Genomic DNA, 27,146 nt, shown 5'->3' with positions numbered 1-27,146 from the left:
TTAGCATCACAAGAGAAGAACCATATCAGAAAATCAGTTTTTTTCAGAATAAATAAGATCGTTGGTAATAATGAACAGCTCTTTAAGATGTTTAAGTTGTGCAAAGAAGAATGAAATTTTCATTGTGTAATGTGCAACAGAGGGTGTATCTTAAGGATGGTATTTTGGCCCCTCACTGAATGAGAATAGGATAATAGAAATGTGGGCTAAATTTTTTGAATGAGGAATCTGCTCCAGTCTGTCTAAAGCTATACTAATACAGCAGTCACTGCTGCTGCTGCTACTGCTACTAAGTCGCTTCAGTCGTGTCTGACTCTGTGTGACCCCATAGACGGCAGCCCACCAGGCTCCCCGGTCCCTGGGATTCTCCAGGCAAGAACACTGGAGTGGGTTGCCATTTCCTTCTCCAATGCATGAAAGTGGAAAGTGAAAGTGAAGTCTCTCAGTTGTGTCCGACCCTCAGCAACCCCATGGACTGCAGCCTTCCAGGCTCCTCTGTCCATGAGATTTTCCAGGCAAGAGTACTGGAGTGGGGTGCCATTGCCTTCTCCTTTTAATTAACTAAGTCACATTAAAAATTGAGTTCTTCAGTCTCATTAGCTAGTCTGATTAGCCATGTCTCATTTGTGGCTAGTGGTTGCTATAGAGGGCACTGTATGCAGATCATTGAACATTTCCGTCATAGGAAGTTCTGTTGGGCAGCACTGATCTAAAATGTACCATTTTATTAGAGATGGGCTTATCACTAATAGCTGTGATAGGTAGGCAGTCTTCAGTACTCCTACAGTCTAATTTTCCTTTGTGCTATAGTGGTGAAATTCTGTGATAACAAAAGTTTTTCTGTTTTGTTTTTTTTATCCGTTAATCACTTTTTTTAAACTATAGAATGATGAATATGCCATGTACTGCTGTGTAACCATTTTAAATTGCTAGTTTGAAATCATTTAAATTATAAATTTCATATACGTGAAGAAAAATTTACATTGGCACGTTGACAATGATCAGATGAGTCTACAGCAGAGTGATTTAATGAAGAAATTTTGTCTGTCTTTCTAATGTTTAGTTATTTAGTAAAGAAAAATTGTAGAGTGCAGAAATTGTAGAGTGCAGAAGCTTAACTTAAATTTTTTCTCTATAAGAGCTTATCTGATGTTTCAGAATTAGAAGCAATGATATGTGATCCTAATTTCTGTTTCCATAACTAGTCAGATTTTGTTTCGCTTTCTTACATATTTCTTACCTCTAGAAATCTTACTGATACCAATGCAAGCATACTATACCTTTCTCTGTGCTGTTTCCCAACTGTTTATGGTCTGCAAGCTGCTTTCACAAGGCAGTACGGTAACAGAAAACAAAACCAAAATCAACTAGAAGAAAGGAGAGGCTTTGAACATCACTGAGGGCTCTCATAAATGAATGAATTATTTAAATGAGTGAAAGAAAAATCCAGTTAAAAATGAGAAACTAAAAGATTGTAGCCTGGTAGACACTTGGACTTCGCTAGTGGCTCAGACGGTAAAGCGTCTGTCTACAATGTGGGAGTCAGGAAGATCCACTGGAGAAGGAAATGGCAATCCACTCCAGTACTATTGCCTGGAAAATCCCATGGATAGAGGAGCCTAGTAGGCTACAGTCCATGGGGTTGAAAAGAGTCGGACACGACTGAGCGACTCCACTTACTTACTTAGACACTTGAGGTCTATTAGGAATTCATTCAAACACCCTTTTAATACCAAAACACGGTGGTAGTTCTTTAGAACAGTGGTTTCTAGCCTTTTTGGTACCAGAGACCAATTTCATGGAAAACAGCTGCTTATCTCCTGTGTGGCTGGGTTCCTAATGGGGTTGGGGACCCGTGCTCTAGAAGACACATGGGCTAGTGGGAATTCATACAGTTATGGTCTGTTGACCTTCAGTTAAAAACACTAAGTACTACCCGGAAGAATTGAAACATTCACACAAAAACTTGTACACGAATGTTTATAGCAATATTATCATAATAGCCAAATAAATGAAAACAATCCAAATGTTCTGATGAATGGATAAATTTGATTTGTACATGCATACAGTGGAATAGTTAGCCGTGAAATACTGATGCATATTACAATATAGATGAATCTTGAAATCGTTATGCTAAGTGAAAGAATGCAAACACAAATGAGGTCACATACGGTTTGACTTGTGTTTCAGAGTTGGGAGGAGGGTAGAATAAGGCATGACTACTCATGGATGCAGAGTTTCTTTTGGAGGTGATGAAAATATTCTAGAATTAGAAATGACCATTGTACAACTTTGTGAATATACTAAAAAGCATTATATGGTACCATTTAAAAGGATACATTTTATGGTATGAATTACATTTCAAAAAATAAATTTAATGTACCATACAGACAGAACTGAAGAAAAATACAAATAATATTTTATCAGTTTGAAGTCTCTTTTCTGTCAAATAAGGATTCATGAAAAAAAATTTTTTTTAAGATTTCCATTATACTTCTCAAACTTAGACTATAACAATCTTATATGTCCCATTTGTACCTACAATATTGACTATCTCCCTTCATAATTTATAGGTAAATTCTGTTAATCATCTGTGGTTTTAAAAGCTCAACCAATGTTTTTTGATATGCTCACAATATCTAGTAAGGATTGTTATTGTTCACTTGCTAAGTTGTGTCTGACTCTTTGCAACCCCATGGACTGCACAGCATGCCTGGTTCCTGTCTCCACAGTTTCCACAGATTTGCTCAAATTCACGTGCATTGAATTGGTGATGGTGTCTAACATCTCATCCTCTGCTTCCCCCTTCTCCATTTGTCTTTTGTCTTTCCCAGATCTAGTAAGAATACTAACTATAAATTAAAACAAATAACCACTATAGTGAATTCTGAGATCAGAATATTCAGCCTGTCCACAGTTGAATAAATGTCTGATTTTATTGATCATTAGAATTAGAAGTAAACTTTTCAGCTTTGTACACTATTCCCTTCCCTCATATATTTTTAAAAAGTAGTTTAGTGTTTCTGATGTGTGATCCCAATAATGTTAATACTGTATGTTCTTGATAAGCTTTTTTAAATTGGTAGTTAGCCAATTGGTATTTTCTCTGTGTGTGTCTATTTTAATACATGTAATGAGATAAACCAGATAATACCAAATAGAGCAAGAATAGCTCTAGATATAAAACTCTATACTCTACCTCTAAATCTAAACATACTAAACAATCTAAAGTAATACTGTTCTTACATTTATAACTTTTATAAAAGAGCAGAATTTAGGTTCAGATATAAGTCTAGGTTCAAATTGTGGTTTGTCATTTATTTGCAATGTGTCTTGGTCATATGACTAGCCATTCAAAGCTTCAGTTTCCTCTTCTGTCAATTACATGGAATACCTGTGGTTACTGTGAATATAGGTGATACTGTGAATAAAGCTCTTAATACAGTGGTTGGCTTTCTAATTTTTGCTGTCATTATTATTGTAATAATCATTATCATCCTATTCTCAGCTGTTTGTAAAAGTGCTTAATATTTCATTGTTTCATAAGCTTAATAGAACTTTACTGCCCATTCTTATTAAGAGCCACAGGGTCTAGAATTGACTTTGGGTCTCTCAGAACTGTTGATTTATTCTGATTTTGGTGGAACAGTTTTCTGCTTTAGAAAGTCTGAATCAGTCCTCTTTTCAGATGTTTGCTTTTATTATAAATATATTTAGTATATCATATTTATTACAAATTAGTGATTAATGGGCTGTCACTGAGTGAATAATTAAGCATCTTGACCATGGCTGTCTTAAATCACTGGCAATATAAGTGAATTCAGTTTTTGTCACAATGGTAATTTTTGCTGTGACTCCAGATGATAGTATTTTTACTTTTCCTTGTTTTTCACTCATAGTACTAAAAGACGTTTAGTTCTACAGATTTTATTTAGTTCAAGATTGAGCCAAGTATTTTTGTAGCTAAAATTTCATGTTTGTAATTAGAATACTAATTACTTTAAGAAATAACTGTTCTTTTAAATAAATGATAATGTTCTAACTTGGATGAGGAAATTTTTTTGATGTTGAGATTCTGTTTGTATTTTCAGGAAGTATTTTACCTTTAAAACTCAAGTCTTTTATTTGTTTATATTTTTTAGCATACCTCCAGATAACCTCTCTATTCAAGAATTTCAAAGAAATGAAAGTATTGATGTTGAGGTGAGGAATCTATTTAAAACATTTTCCTACGACTATACAAACCAAATAATAAAAATGTTGAAACTGTAAAATTGCTTAAAACATAAAGTGATACATTGAATATGAACCTAAAAACATTAAAACTCTCAAAAAGGTTAAAGTTTAATTTTTAAAGCACTGATATTTAAAAAACTACTTTTTTATATTTGTTAGCTTTGTGCATGTTGTCTAGATACTTAATTGTGTCCACTTAATAAAGAGCAGTTAATTTAGTAAAATAAATCTATCAGTGAGCATGTATTTGAGAGCTTTATAGTTTGACAAATCAGATGTTTGTATTTAATTGATAAGTTGCTCAGATTTCTCTATTTTTAACCAGCTGTAGCAATGGCACTCCACTCCAGTACTCTTGCCTGGAAAATCCCATGGATGGAGGAGCCTGGTGGGCTGCAATCCATGGGGTCACTAAGAGTCAGACACGACTGAGCGACTTCATTTTCACTTTTCACTTTCATGCACTGGAGAAGGAAATGGCAACCCACTCCAGTGTTCTTGCCTGGAGAATCCCAGGGATGGGGGAGCCTGGTGGGCTGCCGTCTATGGAGTCACACAGAATTGGACACGACTGAAGTAACTTAGCAGCAGAAACAAATAATGAATGTTTTTTAAAGAATATATTCTTCTGATTATAAATGGAATTTAAACAAGTAATTTTCAGTTATGGATTTTTGGTTGAGGGGGTTTATTATTTCCCTGTAAGTGGGATAGGGGAACTTTTTAAATAAAACAAATCAAATAAATTACATAAAAAGCGTTGGCATCATATACAGATGTAAAGTATTGCCTTTTGTCCCATTGCTGTACTAACTCTTATAAACTCTTCTTCAAACTTTTGTTTTTCTTTAAAAGGCAAAATAATACATTATATGTTAGAAATAAGCTATTTAACAAAAATGAATATAACTTCTTAATAGCTCATTTTTATGGTACTAAAAGGTGATTTAAATCTTATTCTTAGTCCCTTTTTAGATATGGTATTCTAACATGGATGTATTTCATATGCTGATTTTTTTTTCTCCCGAGCATACTTTGCATTTATCATGTTGAATATCAAAATGTATTGAATTTGTATAGGAAACAGTTTGTAGTATTGATTATTTGTAATAAAGTTTATTCACTAAGACACATGAGGGAAGCAAACTAATTATCCTCTATATTAACATTAAAATGCTTTTATACATCTATTAGGAAAAATTCTGATACTCTTTTAAAATAAAATTTAAATTTTATTCTTTAAGTTATTATCTCTTAAAAAATAATGAATTTGCCTCTTTTGTTTTAGGTAGTTCAGCTTATCAGCACTGAGATATTGCCTTATGCCAATTTTATTCCTAAGGAATTTGTTGGTCAGATAATGACTATGCTTAATAAAGGATCAATACATTCTCAGTCATCTTCATTTACAGGTATGTTATTTCAATGATTTTTTAAAAATGTTAATAAACACTGAAATATTTTTGAAGAAGCTGACTTGTAGAAATGTTACTTCTACAATTGTGGTAAATGTAAATGGGTGAATGGTTAAGAAAGAATGTAATGTAGAACATTAAGCTTTATGAGGGAAAAATGTGATAAATATTCTATGAATTGTGTGTGATGAATTAAATTGCAGAGTACTTATGGAAATCACCTAAATCATTGCAGGCTGACATAAGTTAGCCAGTTTTGTGAAGTCATGGATTATTGTGAAGTAATGAGTGTATATTCTTACCACTTAGTTAACTTGGTTAACTTAATAGTTGGGTAACAAGTGTCAGTTTTGTCATCTATAAAATAAAGATCTTAATACCAACCTCTCAGGACTATAAATTGCAGTTAGTCCATTTACAAACTGGTTCTTTTTCCTAGTGCAGACAGTTTTTTAAAATAATCTGGTAAAGTGCAGGTTTAACATTCATTTCAGCCACTCAGTTGTTTCCAACTCTCTGATGCCATGGATTGAAGCACCAACTCCTGGAGCTTGCTCAAACTCACATCCATTGAGTCGGTGATGCCAGCCAACCATCTTATCCTCTGTCATCTGCTTCTCCTCCTGCCTTCAATCTTTCCCAGCATGAGGGTCTTTTCCAATGAGTCAGTTCTTTCATCAGGTGGCCAAAATATTGGAGTTTCAGCTTCAACATTAGTCCTTCCAATGAATATTCAGGACTGATTTCCTTTAGGATGGACTGGTTGGATCTCCTTACAGTCCAAGGGACTATCAAGAGTCTTCTCCAACACCATAGTTCAAAAGCATCAGTTCTTTAGTGCTCAGCTTTCTTTATGTCCAACTCTCACATCCATACATGACTACTGGAAAAACCATGGCTTTGACTAGACGGACCTTTGCTGGTAAAGTGATATCTCTGCTTTTTATTATGCTCTCTTGGTTGGCTTTTCTTCCAAAGAGCAAGCATCTTTTAATTTCATGGCTATAGTCACCATCTGCAGTGATTTTGGAGCCCCTAAAAATGAAGTCTGTCACTGTTTACATTGTTTTCCCACCTGTTTGCCATGAAGTGATGGGACTGGATGCCATGATCTTAGTTTTCTGAATGTTAAGTTTTTAACAAACATTAGAACATCAGAGAAAAATTTCTGAAGTCCATTTAATGTAGTTAACTTCTTAAGAATATTTAAAAATTATAGATCAGTTTTTATAAAATACATTTTAAGAACCATATTTATAACTACATGTAAATATTCTGTTAAATAAGGACTATTGAATTACCATATATACTTTTTATAGCAATTTTTTGATGATACCTGTTGCTATTTATAGTATTAATTGTACCAAGATAAAGAAGGTACATGTATGTATATTCTTCCAGTGACTTTACAATCAGACACAAATTTTTCATCTTTAACTTGGAGTTTTCTTTAAATGTATACATACAAAGTCTTTTTGTTAATAAATAAGGTCAACTTATAAACACAGAGGTTCCAGTGATATTTGGTGCCCTGTTCTTGAGTATGATCTGACAGCCAGAGCTCACAGATGGTTGAGGAAATCTGCCAACACGAAAGAGAAAGACCAAAACAATTGAGAGGTTAGAAAAAATTGGGAAGAAAGAGATAAAAATGCAGAGCCATAGAAAACATTTATTTTAAAAAATTATAATTAGGATGTTCAAGGAGATAAAAGATTTTACATTCATAAAACAAGAAAAATGCTGTTAAAGTGGAACAGTTAGAACACAAAAGAGTTCAAAGAAGCTAAAAATATGATAGCTGACATAAATTCTATGAAAGGTTGGAAGAAAACATTAAGGAAAAACCTAGAAGTAGAACAAAGACAAACAAGTGGACAATCTGAGAGGAAAGAAAATGGATCTCAGGGATGTTACATCTGACAGTAGGTCTTCCAAAAAGAGAAAAACTTCGAGAGGAAGTTATTAAAGAAACAAATTGAAGATATAAATCTGCAGATTAAAAGTGGTCACTCACAGACTTCCCTGGTGGGTTAGTGGTAAAGACGCTACCTACCAATGCAAGAGACACGGGTTCTATCCCTGGTCCAAGAAGATTCCACATGCCTCAGAGCAGCTAAGCCCACGCACCACAGCTTTGAAGCCTGTGCTCTGAAGCCTGGGAGTCACAACTCAGCAACTGCTGAAGCCACATGTCTAGAGCCTGTGCTCTACAAAAAGACAAGCCACCGCAGTGAGAAGCCTGTACACAGCAACTAGAGAGTAGTCCCTGCTTGCCGTAACTAGAGAAGAGCCTGCCCAGAAATGAAGACCCAGCACAGCCAAAAATAAATACATAGATTAAAAAAAAAAAAAAGTGGTCACTCAGTACCCAGAATAGTGAAAGAAAAAAAGACTCACAATAAGTCTTGTCATCGTGAAATACCAGAGTATCAGGGATACAGAGAAGACGCTAAAAGATTCAGAAAAGACAAAAAGAAGTTCAAATACCAAAGAGTTGGGTCAAAAGGACATTGGACTTCTCAGTAGCAACACTGAATGCTCACATACATTGAGGCTGTGGTTTCAGAGTCAAATGGAAAAGGTTATTAACGCCGAGTTTTATACCTAGGCCCAGCTGTTGGCCAAGTGAGGAATGTAGAATGGTAATTCTCAAATGTCAGCGTGCATTATCCTCACCTGGAGGGAAGTCACTGTTGGGCTTTAACCCCAGAGTTTCTGGTTCAGTAGGTCTGGAGTGAGGCATGAGAATATGCTAACACATTCTCTGGTGATGCTGATGGTGCTAGGAACTACACTTTGAGTATGACAGTAAAATGACACTTTCAGAAATGTAGTCTCAAAATTTTTACTTCCTCCCATTCACGTTCTCAGGAACTGCAGAATATGCTCTGTGAAAACAAAGGAGTAAATCAAGAAAGGGGAGAGCGTTAAGATCTAGAAAGTAAGATATAACACAAGAGAGAATAAAAAACTCACAGGGTGAGGCCAGAGACTGGTTCCAGGAGATAACTGGACAGCATATCCACAGGGCAACTAGTCCAGACCGGAGCAGAGGTCAGGGTCTGGGGAAGATGCTGCCAAGAGAAAAAATGAAAGAGACAATCAAATGGATTATTCCAAGTTGGACCATGTGGAAGACTCTATTGAGAGGTGTTCTATAGTGCTGTTGAAGTGTAACCAAAGACCAGGACATGAAAACTTTAAAGTGATGTGAGTGGATAGTCATGCCTTGTTTTTGATCTTGCAAGGGGGAAAATTGTTCTCTCTCTCTCTCACACACATAAGTTTTTCATGCATACTCCTTACCACTTAAGAAATTTCCTTTTATTCCTACATTGCTAAGAATTTGTATCACTAGAGTATATTTATTTAACCTTGTATTAACCATCAAACATTATTAATTCTACAGAAGCAGAGATTGATATTCGTTTGAGAGAAGAATTTTCTAAAATGTGTTTTGAAACCCTGCTTCAGTTTTCCTTCAGTAATAAAGTCACAACACCTCAAGAAGGCTACATCTCACGAATGGCACTCTCAGTGCTTCTTAAGAGGTCTCAGGATGTACTACATCGTTATATAGAGGATGAAAGATTAAGTGGCAAATGCCCTCTTCCAAGGTATATGTATATATATTTTTTTAATTAAAGAAATACACTATCATAGTTGTTAATAATTTAAAAAACTGAGAAAGGTGTTTTCATAAATATTTCTGAACTTGAGGCTGTTTATAATTTTATTTATTCCATACAATGTAAATATTCATAAGTTTTGCTGCATATATATTAGTGTGTTTATTATAGGATGCCTTTTCTGACTCCTCATGGGGGTTAAGTAATATATGACATACATACCAAGTTACTTATATTATTTTGGAAAAAAAATGAATTCTAAAATATATCTTCCCAAGGATTTCTGCTTAAGGACCTGTGGATCTGTATGAACACATGATTGTTAATTTCTCTAGAGAGAAAATAATAGTTAAATCATACTTTATGAACTTCCTTGTTTGTTTTACAGTCATTTCAAGGTTTCTCTGTAAGTCATCTAGCCATATCTTGTATCTTCTTTTCATCTACTTGGCCTAATTAAGTCCTTGTACCTAAACTGATTTCCTTCTCATTTGGTCAAGCTCTAGATCTTTCTGCTAAGCCAAGGCTAATCAAAGTTGGGGTACAGATCAGAATTCATAAAAAAATACAATAAAAAATTGGATTATGTTGCCAACCTAGTTTTTAATGTGTAAGTTAGAATTTAAGGCAAAGCAAGTGAATCAAACAGAACATGATATTGGAAGACAAAGTAATCTAAGTCAGGAAAAGAGTTAGGAAATTACTGTGGATCCCCTTCTATAAGGCAGTATTGGAGAGGTAAATCACTAACCCTAAGTATTTGTGTACATTCTTATTTACTTAGAATAAATCTCTAGAGTTGGAATTGACCTGTCAAAAGATACAGACCTTTTAAAAGGTTTCGATATATATTACAAATTGCCTATCAGAGACTTCTACCAGTTTACATCCTCCCAGGAGTATATTATTATCCTTCTCCTCAGTTTTTAGCAGTTTAAAATTATTTGCCATTTTATCACTTATCTTTTAAAAATTTGATGAATGAAAAATAATCTGATTGTTATTAACTAGGCAGATTTATTATAATCTTGATTATTAATAACTATTAATTATTATTAAAGGCAAGTTATTAATTTGCCTTAAAATTTTTTTTATTCTTTAATTACCAATGCTTATTTGCTATTTGTATTTCTGCTTTTAGGACCACTATATTTTGAATTTCTAGAACATAAATTATACCTTCTAATAAATTATATACAAAAACATTCCAAAGACAGGTGTTAGTAATTCGGTTATTGTCATGATTGAAAATTAATTTTTTTAAAATTGACCTCTGAAGTATACTTATGAAAGCAATAATAGGGTTGCCTTGATTGGAGTATTTTTATTAGAGCAAAAGATACTTGATTTCAGAAAGCAGTTTTCCTTCTTTCCTTTCTTGTGTTTTAAGTGTTTATTGCTTTAAATAGTCTTATTATAATTGTTATATTATTGTATTGTCTTATGTTTAATGCAGTATTATTACATTCTTTTCTTAAAACGACATTGCAGCCCAATAAAATACCTGTATACTTAAAAAGTGGAGAAGTAAACAGCAACCCACTTCAATATTCTTGCCTGGAGAATCCCATGGACAGAGGAGCCTGGCAGGCTATGGTCCATGGGCTTGTAAGAGTCGGACAAGGCTTAGTGACTAAACCACCAAACCACCACCATACTTAAAAAGGGAGGCTTGAAATAGTACCCTCTCATACTATTAAGAAAATCTTATCAGTTGAGTGATAACACAGATTCATACCAGGAGTGGGGCGTGGGGGAGGACTGTAGAGAAGAAGAGATATATTTCTACAGAGAGAAAGAATAATCAAACTACTCTTGTTGGTCCTTTACTCCAAGCTTATTCTTCATCGCTGATGTCTCTAAATTGACTTTGAGCATATTTCTTATATGTTGTTTTAGAAAGTTAAATAAGTACTGTTGTAATTTTAAACATACTTTTAACAGCATGATAAATTATGTACAGGGGGTAATAACAATCTTTATATACATTTAAGTTTTGGCAGATCTCTTTTAGTACTAATTAGTTAAAAAGAAAAAAACTTTTGTAGAAGTTTTAACAGCATATCTTATACAGTGTTTTAATTTTAAGTAGTTTTAAGAAATATCTTACAAATAAATTTAAATTTTCATGAATAGATTGTCTTTCCCCCCATTTTAGTGTTGATAACTTAGAATAACTATAAATCTTAGTTGCATACCAAAATACGTTACTGAAATGATTTTATTTTATAAGAATTTAAAACTAATATTAACTTTGCACTGTTTAATGTTCAGTATTTTCCAAAGTATATCTATTTGTATAATTTAGTGAAAAAAACACACGTGGTGTATCTTAAAATCTTTTTGGAAATAATTTCCCCCTTTTTTTTAGGCAACAAGTAACAGAAATCATATTTGTTTTAAAAGCAGTCAGTACTCTCATTGATTCACTTAAGAAGACTAAGCCTGAGAATGGTAAGTACTTAGAAACCCAGTAATTCTAAGCTTATAACATTTATGTTCTATTTGTGTTGTATTTTTGTACTACTGTTTAGTTAACTGAATGTTAGGAATGTAACAGCTACAAGACTTTTTTCCCTTGGGCCTTAGGACAACAAAGCAACAAGTCCATTATAGCCGACATAAGGATGTCAATTAAGTACAATTGCTTTGTAATGTTTTCCTTATTTTAAACAAATTTTGCCAACTTTTTCCCCAACAGCTTTGAGATATAGTTGATATATAAGTATATAAGTTGAAGGTATACAACTTGTTGATTTGATATATTTTCAATATGTCACATAATTACCATTTCTTTTCTTGCAGTGAGAAGGTTTAAAATTTACTCTTAGCAACTTGCAGGCATATAATATGGTATTATTAACTGTAATCACCATGCTGTGTGTTAAATCTCCAGAACTTATTCATCTTATACCTGGAAATTTGTATCCTTTGACCAACATCTACCCATTTCCCCAACACTCTCAGTTCTTCGTGACCACCGTTTTACCCTCTGTTTCTTTGAGTTCAGTTTTTCTAGATTCCACATACAAGCAATATAATACTAGTATTTATCTTTCTCAGTGTGACATTTCATTTAACATAATGCCCTCAGGTCCATTCCATTGACTCACATGGCAGGATTTTCTTCCTTCTCATGGTGGAGTAATATTTTGTTGTGTGTGTGTGTGTTTACAAATATATGTAAATATGCATATACATACATACTGCATCATTAGTCGTCTTCCACTGATGGATACTTCGGTTGTTTCTATGTCTTGGCTACTGTCAGTAACGCTACAGTGAACATGGGGATACAAATATTTCTTTGAGATATGCTTCCAGTTTCTTTGGACATATGCCTAGAAGTGGAGTTGCTGGATCATAGTTCTAGTTTTATTTTTTTGAGGACACTCTCTACAGATTTTCATGGTAGATGTACTAAATTACATTCCCATTCACAGGCACCAGTGTTACCTTTTCTCCATATCCTTGCTAACACTTAATGTTTCTTCTTTTTTTGACGACACTATTTTAACAGGTTTCAGGTAATACCTCATGGTTTATTATTATTTTATTTATTGAGGTAACATTGGTTTGTAATATTATATGTTTCATGTGTACAGTATTTTATTTTTACTTGTGTATACACTGTACTAGTATGCTCTTAGTTTTATTGACTTTTGCTGTTAGTCTCTCTCTCAGTTGTTTCTGCTCTGGTCTTTATTATTTCCTTTCTTCCACTGACTTTGAGCTTCATTCATCCTTCTTTTCTAGTTCCGTTATATGTAAGGTTAGATTTTTTTGAGAATTTTCTTATTACTTGAGGTAAGCCTATATTGCTGTAAACTTCCACATAAGTACCACTTTTGCTGCATCATGTAGATTTCGGAATGTTATATTTTTGTTTCCATTTGTCTTCAGGTGTTTTTAAAATTTACCCTTTGATTTCTTCATTGACTCAATAGTTGTTCAGTAGCATGTTTTTTCAGAGAAGGCAATGGCATCCCACTCTAGTATTCTTGCCTAGAAAATCCCAGGGATGGGGGGGAGCCTGGTGAGCTGCAGTCCATGGGGTCGCTACGAGTTGGACACGACTGAGCGACTTCCCTTTCACTTTTCACTTTCACGCGTTGGAGAAGGGAATGGCAACCCACTCCAGTGTTGTTGCCTGGAGAATCCCAGGGACAGTGGAGCCTGGTGGGCTGCCGTCTATGGGGTTGCACAGAGTCGGACACGACTGATGCAACTTAGCAGCAGCAGCAGCATGTTTTTTAGTTTCCACATATTTGTGATTTTTCCAATTTTCTTTTTGTAGTTGATTTCTAGTGTCATACTATTGTGATTGGAAAAGATGTTTGATATGGCTTCAGTCTTCTTAAATTTATTGAGACTTGTTTTGTGCCCCAACATGTTGTCTGTCCTTAGTAATGTTCCATGTGTACTAGAGAAGAATGTGTATTCTGGTGCATTTGGATGGCATGTTCTATATATGTCTATCAAACCCATCTGGTCTGATTCATTGAAGGCCACTTACTTCTTTGTTGACTTTCTGTCTGAATGATCTATCCATTGCTGTAAGTGGGGTGTTAAAGTCACCCACTGGTATTGTGTTGCTGTCAGTTTCTCCTTTTAGATCTATTAATAATTACTTTATATATTTTGCTGTTTCTGTGTTTTTGTTGTTCAGTTGATAAGTCGTTTGTGACTCTTCTGTGACCTCATCGACTATATAGACCACCAGGCTCCTCTATCCATGGGATTTTCCAGGCAAGAATACTGGAATGGGTTACCATGCCTTCCTGTAGGGGATCTTCCCGACCCAGAGATTGAACCTGTGTCTCTTGGCAGCCAGGTTCTTTACCACTAACACCACCTGGGATAGGTACATATATATTAGAAACTGCTATGTCTTCTTGATGAATTTTCCCCTTTATCATTATACAGTGTTCATCTTTGTCTCTTGTTACCTTTTTTTGGCTCAAAGTGTGTTTTGTCTGATAAGAGTACATACAGATATTACATCTGCTTCCTTTTGGCTATCATGTGCTTGGAGTATCATCTTCGATCCCTTCACTTTGAGCCTGTGTTTGTCTTTAGAGATGACATGAGTCTCCTGGAGGCAGCATGTGCTTGGGTCTTGTTTTTTAATCCATCCAGCCACTCTGTGTCTTTTGATTGGTGAATTCAATCCATTTACATTTAGAGTGATTATTAATGGATGAGGACTGAGGACTGCCATTTTATCTTTTTTTTCTGGTTGGTCTATATCTACATTCTTTCTTTTTCCTTGTGTTTACACCATTTTCATTTGTGGGTTTTGTGATATTTTCCTCAGTTTTCTCTTTTTTTATATTTTCTGTCTCTGCTCTAGATTTATATTTTGTGTTTACCTTGATGTTTCTGTGAAGTGTCTCACTGATGAAATATTTCTTTTTCTGCTGATAGCACATTTTATTTGCCTGTACATGTTCTGTCCTTTTCCTATTCCCTTTTGTGTTTTTTTGTTGTCTCAGATTACCCTTTTTTATGTTGTGATTTCATTCCTAAATTATTTTTTTTTTTTTACTGCTTTTCCCTCTTTAACCTTTATGTTATAATTATTTAAAAGATTTTTATCTGTATTATCACTTTATTCAGTGTTTTGTGTACTTTTATCTTTTTGTTTCAAGTAGAAGAGCTTCTTTCCACATTTTTTATAAGGGAGGTCTTTTGCCTCAATTCATTTGTCTGGAAAAGGCTTTATTTCTCTTTCATATCTGAAGGATAACTTTGCTGGATAGAGTAGGCTTGGCTGGTAGGTTTTTAATCTTTCAACATTTTGAGTATTCTTCTCCTGGCCTATATAGATTTTCTGCTGAGAATCTGATTGCCTAATGGGTTACCTAATGGTAGGTTACCATTCTTTTTCCCCTGGATGACTTTAAAATTCTTTCTTTGTCATTGATCTTTTCGCAGTTTTAATATAATTTGTCCTGGAGAAGGTCTTTTTGCATTGAGGTAATTAGGTGTTCTCTTGGCTTAATGGACTTGTATATGCAGTTGCTTCCGCAGGTTTGGGAAGGTCTCAGCTATTGTTTCTTTAAATAAACTGTCTACTCCCTTCTTCTTTTCTTCTCCTGTGTGTGTGTTCAGTTGCCTGGTTGTGTCCAATTCTTTGACCCTGTGGTCTGTAGCCTGCCAGGCTCTTCTGTCAGCACTGAAGTGGGTTGCCATTTCCTCCTCCACAAGATCTTTCCAACCCAGGGATCGAACCTGTGTCTCCTGCAGCCCCTGAACTGGCAGGCGGATTCTTTTACCACTGAGCCACCAGAGAAGAGAAGCCCTCCTTCTTCCGGAATGCCCATTACTCTGTTGTTGCCTTTCCTAATAGGACTGGATAGTTCTTATATAATTTCTTCCTTTAAAAAAAATCTTAGGTCTCTTTCCTCTCCTACCTATATCATTATAAAATTTCTATCTTTTTAAACATTTATTTATTATTTTTGACTGCATTGGGTTTTCGTTGTGGTGTGTGGACTTCTCTTTAGTTGGGGCATGAGGGCTCCGTGGCAGGTGGGATCCTAGTTCCCCAACCAGGGATCAAACCTACATCCTCTGTATTGAAAGGTGGATTCTTAAACACTGGACCACCAGGGAAGACCCACAGTTTCTATCTTTGAGTTAGCTAATTCTCTTCCATATGGTGTGTTCTATTTCCCATATGTTACATACATTCTTCATCTCTTTTTATTGAGTTCTTCAGCTCCAGAGTTTGTTTGGTTATTTTTTAGAGTTCAGTCTCTTTGGTAACATATTCCTTCTGTTCACTAATTTTATTCCTAAACTCATCATACTATTCTATCTGAGCTTTCTTGTAGCTTTCTAAATTTCTTTAGGTGGTGGTGGTGGGTGGTGGTGGTGGGTGGTGGTGGTGTGGTTGCTAAGTCATGTCTGACTCTTGTGACCCCGTGGACTGTAGCCCACTAGGCTCCTCTGTCAGCTGTTTTAATTTTATCAATCAGATTGCAGTGTTGGGTGATTTTAAGTTTGGCTTCTGGAGAATTGTCATTTTCTTTTCTGATACCATGTTACTTTGATTTTTCATGTTGCTTGATGAAAATTGTTCCTCTGATATATTTGAAGGAACAAACACCTTTTTTCTTTAGTAAAGCTTCTTTTTTATTTGATTTTAACAATGTAACAGGTTAGTGATGAGAGGCCTTTCTTTTGTTTTTCAGTAGGTGGCACTATAGTACAAGTTTTTGATTTCTCTTATCTGCGATGCCTGTGGTTAGAGTGAGAATTGGCACTTTTCACTGTCCACTGCTTCTGCCAGAGGTAGCATCTGGTGCCCTTGTCACTACTTTGCTTTAGGGGTTGCTGGTACCTTGTTGCTGCCAGTGTTGCGGCCTAGGTCACTGGTATGGTGGGTATCTCCACCATGTCTGGGATCTCCTGGGTCCACTGCAGTGGGGAGAGAGGGTGGGTGCAGTGAGGAGCTGGGGTCTGATGCTGTTACCACGTTCAGGGTTATCCGTTTCATGGACACTGCTGCTGTGGGCAGAGGGGCCAGACTCACATGGGTTTCTGTGACTGGAGGGGTGATGTCGCTATTGTTGCGTGGTTCCCTGTAGCCGTAGTCACTGCTGTGGCTGAGAAGCCAGAGTCATTGTGTCACCTGCCCTACTGCTCCTAGGTTTTCTGTGGGATTCGCTGCTGTGACTGGGGATCCAGGACTGCAGGTACCACCTCCACTGTTTCCCCAGTCCTGCCTCCTCTGTGTATTTCAGTCCATCCACTCTTTTTTTTTTTTCTTTTTGGCCATGCTGTTTGTGGGATCTTAGTTCCCCGACAAGGATCAAAACAAACCAGGCCCTTGGCAGTGAGAGTCTGGCATCCTGACTACTGGACTGCCAGAGAATTTTCAGTCTATCCAGTCGTATGTATAGTTGTACAGATGTGTGGAATTCTCTGCAATCCTGATGTATTGGGCAGAGACACTTTTACTGAGTTAAAGATATTTTACTATTAATAGTTGTAGGTTAAAGAGAAGAGATGAAGTCCATGGGATTCTCTAGGCGAGAATGCTGGAGTGGGTTGCCGTGCCCTCCTCCGGGGGATCTTCCCAACCCAGAGCTTGAACTTGCATCTCTTACAACTCTTGCGTTGGCAGATGGGGTACTTTACCACTAGCGCCACCTGGGAGGCCCAAATTGGCCTAAATGGTGCTCAGGCGGTAAAGAATCCGCTGGCAAGGACCTGAGTTCAATCCCTGGGTTGGGAAGATCCCCGGAGGAGGGCATGGCAACCCACTCTAGTATTCTTCCTTGGAGAATCCCCATCAGAGGAGCCTGGTGGGCTATAGTCCATGGGGTCACAAAGAGTCAGACACGACTGAGCACTCTAAGCAGCAGCTGTGTGGATAATTTATATTTTATATATTTTTAATGTAGAACATGACTGAGTCTTTTGGGTCATAAGAGTCTTCTATTCTGCATTTGTACCCATTTATCATATAAATAGCTTTGGATCATTTTTATAGCGCTTTCTCATTTGTTTCCCCTTTTCTGTTACTCATTTCTATCCAGTCCATTCTTTACATTAATGCCAAAAATGATTTTTCTAAAAGTGCTGCATTGGTGATTCATTTTCCCATCCTTATAAAACAGAACAAAATAATCTTTTTCATTACCACTACCTACCAAATACAGAGCATCCTACTGTCTTAACTCTATTCTCTTCATGCTTTTATCTCCCACTGGACTTCATATATACTATTCTCCCACCAAACTCACATTGTCAGTCAACCCAGGCACTCCCAATCCTTTCCTCATTTCATTCTCCTGCCTGTGTCCACCCTGGACAGATATCACACCACTTTTAAGCCTTGATTTTATTCCTTGAAGGTGAGTGGTTTCTCCTTTTGGTGAAGTTGTAGCTCTCTTCTGTGTGCTCCTGAAGCTCTCTGTCTGTATTATAGTCCCATGTGTACATGACTCACTCCCCTTAAAGCGTAAAGTTCTTGACAGGCTTTTTAATCATGTTGTATTCTATTCTGAAACACGCTACCACCACTGAGTTTTTTTTTGGACCAGCCACTGGTTTTAAGAGTTTGTTACTGGTTCAGGACAAGATAAAGAGCTGGCATCAGAGTGTAAGTCAATTGTGTCACTAAGCACACTGGTTTAGCTTACTTTTTTATACAGTAAGACTTTGTTAGAGAAGAAGTCTGTTTATTTGCATTCTGGTACAAGCAGATTGATGCTTTAAGCAGCATTACTTTTAAGACCCAAGAAGAACATAGGTTCCTAATAAATGAATCCCAGGATAATTTGTTCCTGTCAGTTGTTATATAATCAAATACATATTTTGCTCCTTTCAAAATTCACCGACTGTTACTTTGGCCTAGAGGGCATATTATACTAAATTTCAAGAAGCAGTAGACTTGTGTATATTCAACCTCAAAAAGAAGGTGTAGAATTTCTAAGAAAAATTCTTGAACAAATGTCCTTAATTTATCCTATCAAGTTCAAATTTGAATAATCTTAATAAGATGTTCTGGTTTATTTTTCAGAAAGGGAAATCATGCATTGACTTCCTAGAGACCAGTAAAATCTTTATTAGATCACAAGGTAGAATTTGATTCTTAGAAATATATTATACTTAAGAAGTAAACAGGAAATTATCTATTTTTCATGTTATTGCTATAGATATAGTAAGAATGGCAAATGTATTTTTTATGATCTTTGGATAGCTGTTAAGAATGTAACCAGAATTTGTATAATGGAAGAAAAGGGAAGGAAAACTCAATAGCCTTTTTTTGAAAAGTCAATGGGCCATGGGTAGGGCAGTGTATTAATGATAGATGATTTAACTAAATTAATGTTAAAATTGTTCAAGAAAGTTTGAATTATGCCTGTGGGTATATTAAGTGAAGATTTAAGTTAAATAAATGATGACATAGTAACATATTAACACGATATGCTAAACTCCATTCAGAAATAAGAAAAAAGAAAACAACTTGGAGAACGTTGGGCCTTCCCAGCAGAAATATGTTGGACTGCTGGAAGCCAGCAGAGCCAGTGTTCACCCAGTATTTGTTTAGAACATTTGTTATTTGTTTTAGGGTTCTCTGGTGGGGGAGGTATTTTTTTTGACTTATTTATCATCTTACTCTTTAATTAAAAATTTGAAAAAATAGTGAATATACACATGGTTCAAAAACTCAAAACTGTAGAAAGATATACAGGGAACAGCAGTCTTTCCCCTGTTCTGTATCTGTATCCGTTGTTCTGTACCTGCCAGGCTCCTATCTTTCCATAGTCAACCATTTTTATTAGTTTGTGGATTCTTCCATAAGTTTATTATGTAAATACAAATATATGTGTAGTTGGCTCTTGAACAATGCAGGAATTAGGGGTGCTGACCTTCCGAGCAGTCATAAATTCCTCTATAACTTAGATGGTTCTTCCATATTTGGGGTTCTGCATGCTTGGACTCAACCGACCGGGGATCATGTAGCACTGCAGTATTTATTGCGTATATGTGGATCCACACCATTCAGACCTGTGTTGTTCAGAAGTCAACTGTGCTCCAATATGCCCCCAGTTTTTAACACAAATAAATATTCATAATAGCCCCATATCTTACCTACTATTGTGAACACACTTCATTTTTTCCACTTCATAAAATAAAGATTCTTCTGTATCAGTATGTGTAGCTTTTTCATTGTTTTTGATAGTTAAGTCCAGAGTGCCCATGAAGATCTATGGTTGTTAGTTTTTAAAACATATTTTTTAAAAAAATTTAAGAAATTTGAGTAGCTTCCCCTGAGTTTTATGATGTTATCTTAAATAATGTATCTTTGTGTTTTCCTACAATAAACCAGGAATAAGTCTGGGCCAATCTAGATAGCTTTCAATCTATGCAATCTTTTTTCCCAAAAAATTACTTTATCACAGTAAAATACATGTTAAAAAACTCATCATCCTAACTGTTTTTTCAGTGGTATTAAATGCATTCACAGTGTTGGTAACTATCACCTCTGTCCATGTATGTAACTCTTTCCATTTTGTAACTGAAACTCTGTACTCATTAAACAATAATTCCCCATTCCCCACTTCTCCAAGCCTGTGGTAATCACCATTCTAATTTTTATCTCTGTGATCTTGACTACTCTTAACTACCTCATGTAAGTTGAAACATACCATGTTTGCCTTATTATTTCACTTAGCTAATGTTGTTAAATCTTATCCATATTTTAGTATGTTGCAGAATTTCCTTCTGTTTTTGAGGCCAGATAATATTCCATTCTGTGTGTGTATGTATTCATTCATCTGTTGGACACTTGGGTTGCTTCCATGTGTTCGCTGTTGTGAATAATGCTGCTGTGAACAAGTGCATACAGATATCTCTTTGAGATCCTGTTTTTAATTCTTTTGAATGTATAATTATATCCAGAAGTTTTCCAAAATTTCTGGATCCTACTTTAAATTCTATTTTTTGTTTTTTGAGAACTACCATATTGTTCCCACGGTGGCTGTACCATATCTTACGTTACCACCAACAGTGAACCCGAGCTGTGTTTTCTCCACATCCTCACCTATGCTTGTTTTCTGTTTGTTTTTTAACAATAGCCATTCTGTTAAGTGTGAGAGGGTACCTAATTGTAGTTTCCATTTGCGTTTTCCTAACAATTAATGATGTTGAGCATCTTTTCATGTACTTTATCAGCCATTTGTATATCTTCTTTGGAGAAATGTCTTTTCAAATCCTTTTCCCATTTTTGAACTATTTGTTGTTGTTGATTTTTGTTCCTGAAGCCTCTGTCTGTGATCAGAAGTAGCAATTAGAGCACAGATCCTTGATATTTGAAGGATAGGGTCCCTTTTTCCTACTCTGGCCTCCCACAAGCCGTCCAAGGCTGTGCTAGGAACATGAGCACAGCTGCTTCCCACATGGCTAGAAGTGGGGATAGGTAGGCTGCTACTGTGCTAAAGGCTTAGATTGACAAAAATTAACCACAATATACTGTCCAAATCTTGGAATCTGCAACCTTCAGTAGGCTCCAGAGTTTCAAAACAGTTGCCTCAGATTCTGCCAATTCAATTGTTTTCTAAGTGGGTAGACAGATTCCTGGCCCTTACTACTTTGCCTTTTCCCAGAATTCTTTTAGTGTAATCTTTTTGTTAAGTGATTAGTAGAAAGTTCTGTAGACAACTACTGGAGCAAACTGTTTAAAATTACTTACGCCATTGGTTTTTAAAATGTTTCTTTGTTGTTGTTAAGCAGCAAAATTCTTCTTACAAATGAAATCTGATATGGATTTCCAACATACAAAACTGATAAAAAGCAGAACAGCTCTGGCCTGACATTTGCTCCCTTACCTATATCCATCAGTCCCACTCGCCTTTTTTTTTTCTTACCTCTGCTCTGAGGAAGCCTATTTGGGTAGAGAAGAGATTAAAAATAGATTAGCATTTCCCAAGATATGTACTAAGGAATGAATATTAATGTTGAGGGATGTCAGTGGATACTGAATGGAAAAATTTCATAGTCAAATTAATTTTGGAAACCCTGAATTGATAAAAGTTAAACCTGTTCTTTCATTATGAGCATTTAATAAATTCATGTGAACTGTGAATCCCCAAAAGGGAAGATAATATGTATAACATTTGCCAGACTTACTTGATCATCAATTTTTTTTTTTGAAGAACACTAATTTGAGAACCTCATTCCTTTATTCTATAGTAGAGACATGAGAAATTATATGACTTGTTCAGGGACACCCAGCACTACCTTATTTCAGAAAGGTTTTTAGATACTTAGTAGACACTCAGTAAATTGGAGTGAAAAATGGAACAAAAGCTCCTATGCATAGTGTACTGTGCTTTTTTTTTATACTACACTACCTCCCAGATTTGAGACTTGTTCCACTAAGTGCCATATACATATACTGTCTAAGAAAAGTCTGTCATCCGTTTTTATTGTGTATTGTGCTCTCAACAATGTGCACAATACTTAGAGGAAAACAGAAATGTAATATATGATCTCAGTGCATAAGGAAATCAAGTAATTGTGGTGTAACACTGTTGTCCATTCACAGATAGCATTTCACTGTACTAGTTGTTCATAATAGTGATGAGGAAGGCAAAAGTGTCCCTCCCCACTATAGTTTAAGTCTACTCATATACATTAAAGATTAGCAAAAAGTATAAGAGAAGAATGGATGTATGTGTAGTCATTTGAAGTTACCATCAATATTAAGGTCATTACTAGGAAAAAAATTTAAGATGTATATATTTTTTAGCCTACAACTGCATAAAAAAATGGATATTTTTTTTTTTGCAATGCCACTTAGTGTGTGGGATCTTGATTCCCCGACCAGGGATTGAACCCTGGCCTTTGGCAGTGAGAGCATAGAATCCTAACCACTGGACCGCCAGGGAATTCCCCAAAATTGAATTGTTTTCTAATTGTTCTTAAAAAGTACACTTTCTTCTCTGGCTATTATACTGAAAATGATAAAAGTTTGAATTATTCTAAGTTGTTTTGTTAGCTTCCAAGCCCTTCACAAACTGAAGTATCATTTAAATACTTGATCATATTTGGTGGTATTGATGAGTCTGCACACTGATCATGTCTTCTAGACTTTAAAGAAAGGTACAAGCTTGTGGAATCTCCATATTTTAGAAAAAAAATTTTTGCATTGGATTTAAAGGAATGTGTTTGTATTAACTAGATAATCTGCTAATTCAGCCCCCTCTTTCCTTATACTTGCATTACAGTTGATGGAAATACCTGGGCACAAGTAATTGCCTTATACCCAACTCTAGTGGAATGCATCACCTGCTCATCTTCCGAGGTCTGTTCTGCCCTGAAAGAGGCACTAGTTCCTTTTAAGGATTTCATGCAACCACCAACATCCAAAGTTCAAAATGGAGAATCTTGAGCAGCTACTCTAAATTTACAGAAGAATGATACATGAAAAATCTTTGCTCCTCAGTGAATTTTCTGTGAGAAGGACGTATCTTACTACAAATAATTCCTGGCAGCTGTTGTTGGCCTCCTTTAAATTGTACTTACCTGAGTTAAGTAATTCATATTACAAGCTTACACGTCAGCAAAGGCTCCTGAATGAGTAGCAGAGCAAGCCTTTAATAAACTGATGGGAGGAATGGTTAATTCTACAACGTACCTGCTACCCGTATCTTCAACTGGTGATTTAAAAGTGAGCTTATGTACAGTTTGTGGTGTATGTGTTAATGATGTACTTTTTAAAAAGAAAGAAAAGATACTTCATTTAATCAGATTTATTAGGCTGGTGTTTTTGCACCCTTTTTCTAGTACAAAATTGTACTAAAATTTTATGCAAGATGGTACTGTAACATTCCATTTTGTCTATAACCAGCCTTTGTAAACAAAGGGAACTGATCAACTTGTGTGTATAATAAATGGTACAGTTCTGTATAAAATTGTTGCATTTATTATTTAAATTTTTAAAATATTGATCATGTTAAATGCTTGAGGCTGTATTTATTATTAATACAAAATTGTTTGCTTACATTTTTACTTATAATTTGCCTTAAGTGGCAGATATGCTTACCATATGATTATGCAGTTAGCTTAATGCTTATTTTGAATGTATTTACTAGTGACTATTAAAAATCTGACCAGAAAGGTCACAAGAACACAGCAGCAGATAGTTTATGATTTTTGCTGATTCTGCAATTCTGAAGTAGAGGTTATTATTAAAACTTAATATGTTGAGATGAATTGTAGCACTATAGCTCCATCATACCTCATTTCTTTAAATATCTTTCCCAGATTTCACTTAAGTCTGTCTCTTTTTATATTTACTGTCTGGATTTTAAAGACTTTTCGTATTTTATATTTCTACTGACTTTTTTCCCCCTACTGACTAACAACATTAATCATTGTCTTTGAAATATGACCCAGCCAAGATGATTTTTAGATGTCCTAAAATTTTGCTGTGAGGTTTTGTTCATTTGAGTGTTTCATTTTGTAATATCTTCTCAAGAAGAAAATAGCACTGCTAATCCACAAATACAAACTATGTGTGTATTCCAAAACAATGAGAAGTGCATTTTTGGAGATAGAGTAGCATTTAGAAGTACAGTAAATTTTCTGTCATGGAGTAAAATGCTAATTTTGTTTCACTTTCCTATGTTAGTGAAGAAGAAAAGTGCTCTTGAATATACTAACTTATTTCTTAAAAAACTGACCTAACTCACTGTATTTTCTTTCTTTAATGGATTATGGTATTATATTTTTCTTCTGAGTTAAATTTCCATAGTTATTTATGTGAAAATGCAAATATGTTTTAAAAATGATTATTCATAAATTATAATGGTCTTAGTATTATTTTAGTGTTCTGAAAAGCCTTTGAGTTTAATAGAATTTATAAATTTCAGCCTCTCGAATTATTATAAAACTATAATAAGGTATTAGAATTGAGTCATGAATTAGATACAGTTTTGAGGGTGTTGTAATTGTGTATTTATTTACTTTGCACTATTATCTGTATTTATTTAATTTGCACATGTGATAAGGTCTTTTTTTCAAAGGGATGCTATTTTTATTTACACTAAATGATGAATTTCTATTTTATAATTTCACCTAAAGTTAACATAAAATATGGCATTTCCTAGATTCTATCTTCAGCATTTCCTTAAAGTTGTTAAAAAAAAAAAAAGTTCAATCTGTGTATTTAGTTTATTTTCTGTATTTGGATGTTAAACTGGGAATCAGAAAAATCTGTATATCACTGCTAAAGTGTTGAAATAGAATAAGAGGGGTAGTTTTCCAGTTCAGTAACACCTTAAAAATATTGACATGAATTTGCATGAAGTAAAAATATGTCTGTTTTTGAGAAATAACAGATCAATTGAAATCAAAATAATTATTATTCTAGTGAAAGTTAGATGTGAGACAAGGGTATGCAGCATATATTTATATAAACTGAGTAGTTTAAGCTAACATTGCATTAGTTTTCAATACTAGGACCATGCCCTACAGATTGAAAAATATATATATATGTATGGTATTTATACACACATAATATGAATGTATTAATACTATATAGTACAATAATCATCCCAGTCTTAGTGATAAGCAAAGTGGGCTGCCCACCTGCTGATATGATTTGACACATTTTTCCTCCCAGAGTATCTCTTGCCACCGCCAGTAATCATTACTAGCAGTTCATTCCCTTGAGTCAAGGCTGCATTTTCTAAAATATCCTGATCCCTGGAGAGGTTAACACATTTTCCTCTTGTTGGTCTGAATTGCTTTCTTTAGTTACTAGAAAAACTGAGCTGTGGGTGTGAATTTACTGGATGCTAGGAGATTCAAAAAGGAAACTCCCAAAGCTGAGATAATTTTATAGTACATTTGAGACTATAGGCCTTAAAACAGTAGTAATAATGTCCTTTGGGATACATATTATAAATACAGTGAGTTTTAAGCCTCACATAATCACTTTTTGTCACTGACAGTGCCTATCTTATATAGATTGTTGGACAACTGGCATATGCCAAGTGGATTAAAGTCCTTTTCTGACTGTTTTCCATTAAAAAAGAAACTAATTTTCAACTTGAATAACTTGGTTTCCTGTAATGCTACTACTGCCAAAAAGAAGCAGATCATTTTGTTGTTTCTTATTGGGTATTTCTTTATAGAAACTAGTGTTAAAGTTTTGTTAGTTTTACTGTATACTTTTGTGAGTAACATTTATTTATTAGGCTACTGGGTGCATACAAGTCTGGCTTAGAACCACTTTTCACTTGCTTTCATTTTAAATTTTATTATATTAACAGCTGTGTCATTTCTTATCTGTTTTTCCCCTGTGTGATTATTGATTCAACTTTTGCTGTATTTCTTAAATTTTTTGTAGTGCAGAAGGAAAAGATGGGCAATTTAGCATATATATTTTTATTCTGCTTGATAACATTCACTTAATTCTATAGTAGACCAGTAATTAGGTTGTCCTTTCTCAGTGTAACCTTGGAGTATTTTGTTCATCGTCACAATTTGGTACCTCAAGTCCTAGGTAACCATTAGGCCAAAGGGTCAGTTAAGAAGCTGAGAATGAAACAACATGAATTATTGAAAATAACTCAAAAGTATTAATGAGGTTAACATTATTATACTTGTGTTAATGAATAACAGTGTAGTTATTATATAGTGACTAGTATATTCTTGTCAAATTTAGAATAATTCATATGAATAGTCAAATCCTCAACAGTCTGCTGCAGGTGATGTGACATCTGGCTAGTTAGTTCAAGGCACAGTTTTTTCAGGAATCCACCTACTTAAGATGGCTATAGAAATTGAATGTGGAGATTTAGAAGCCTCTGGAATTAATCTGTATCCAGGCTGAGAATATTGTGGATTACTTTTTTTTTTTTAATGGAAAACTACCACTGATGTGGGCTTCCCAGGTGGCGCTAGTGGTAAAGAACCCACCTGCCAAAGCAGGAGACGTAAGAAATATGGGTTCGATCCCTGGGTCAGGAAGATCCCCTGGAGGAGGGTAAGGCAATCCACTCCAGTATTCTTGCCTGGAGAATCCCATGGACAGAGGAGCCTGGTGGGCTACAGTCAATAGGGTCACAAAGAGTTGGACACAACTGAAGTGACTTAACATACACACACCACAAATGTAGACAAAAACGGCCTCATGAAAGCATTGCCAGCAGCCTAGTATGTCCTTTGGATTTCTACTTAACCACTTCTGGCCTTCAGCAGATATGACATCTTGTGTAAAGTACCACATTTTACTATGCTTATATTATTAGAGTGAATTTAACTTTTTTTTAAACCACTCATGATAAGAACCAGGAGTTCATAGTGCATGGTGTGTTACAAATTCATGTGCTAT

At 35.2% G+C, this 27,146-nt stretch overlaps 1 protein-coding gene and 1 long non-coding RNA gene across 6 annotated transcripts in view; one reads left to right on the top strand and one right to left on the bottom strand.

Moving 5' to 3' along the window:
- Positions 1-23,718, top strand: part of MON2 (MON2 homolog, regulator of endosome-to-Golgi trafficking) — a 111,140-nt gene extending 87,422 nt beyond the window's left edge. For all 5 annotated transcript variants that reach the window (XM_003586085.6, XM_002687551.7, XM_010805233.4 and 2 more), the window contains 5 exons: positions 4,143-4,203; positions 5,525-5,648; positions 9,064-9,271; positions 11,655-11,737; positions 23,032-23,718. In XM_003586085.6, the coding sequence (XP_003586133.1) occupies positions 4,143-4,203; positions 5,525-5,648; positions 9,064-9,271; positions 11,655-11,737; positions 23,032-23,195 (640 nt within the window). In that variant the 3' untranslated portion in view covers positions 23,196-23,718. The remainder of the gene's footprint in view (positions 1-4,142; positions 4,204-5,524; positions 5,649-9,063; positions 9,272-11,654; positions 11,738-23,031) is intronic.
- LOC132345293 (uncharacterized) lies at positions 1,965-9,065 on the bottom strand. The gene is made up of 3 exons (XR_009494526.1): positions 8,631-9,065; positions 8,331-8,542; positions 1,965-7,233 (listed from the first exon to the last, which is right to left on the bottom strand). It is a non-coding gene; the product is annotated as an uncharacterized lncRNA (long non-coding RNA).
- Positions 23,719-27,146: the final 3,428 nt, after the last annotated feature.

This window comes from Bos taurus, chromosome 5 (assembly GCF_002263795.3).
Source record: "Bos taurus isolate L1 Dominette 01449 registration number 42190680 breed Hereford chromosome 5, ARS-UCD2.0, whole genome shotgun sequence".
Lineage (NCBI taxonomy): Eukaryota > Metazoa > Chordata > Mammalia > Artiodactyla > Bovidae > Bos > Bos taurus.
The sequence above is the reverse complement of the archived record's forward strand: the minus strand, read 5'-3'. Positions and strand labels throughout refer to the sequence as shown.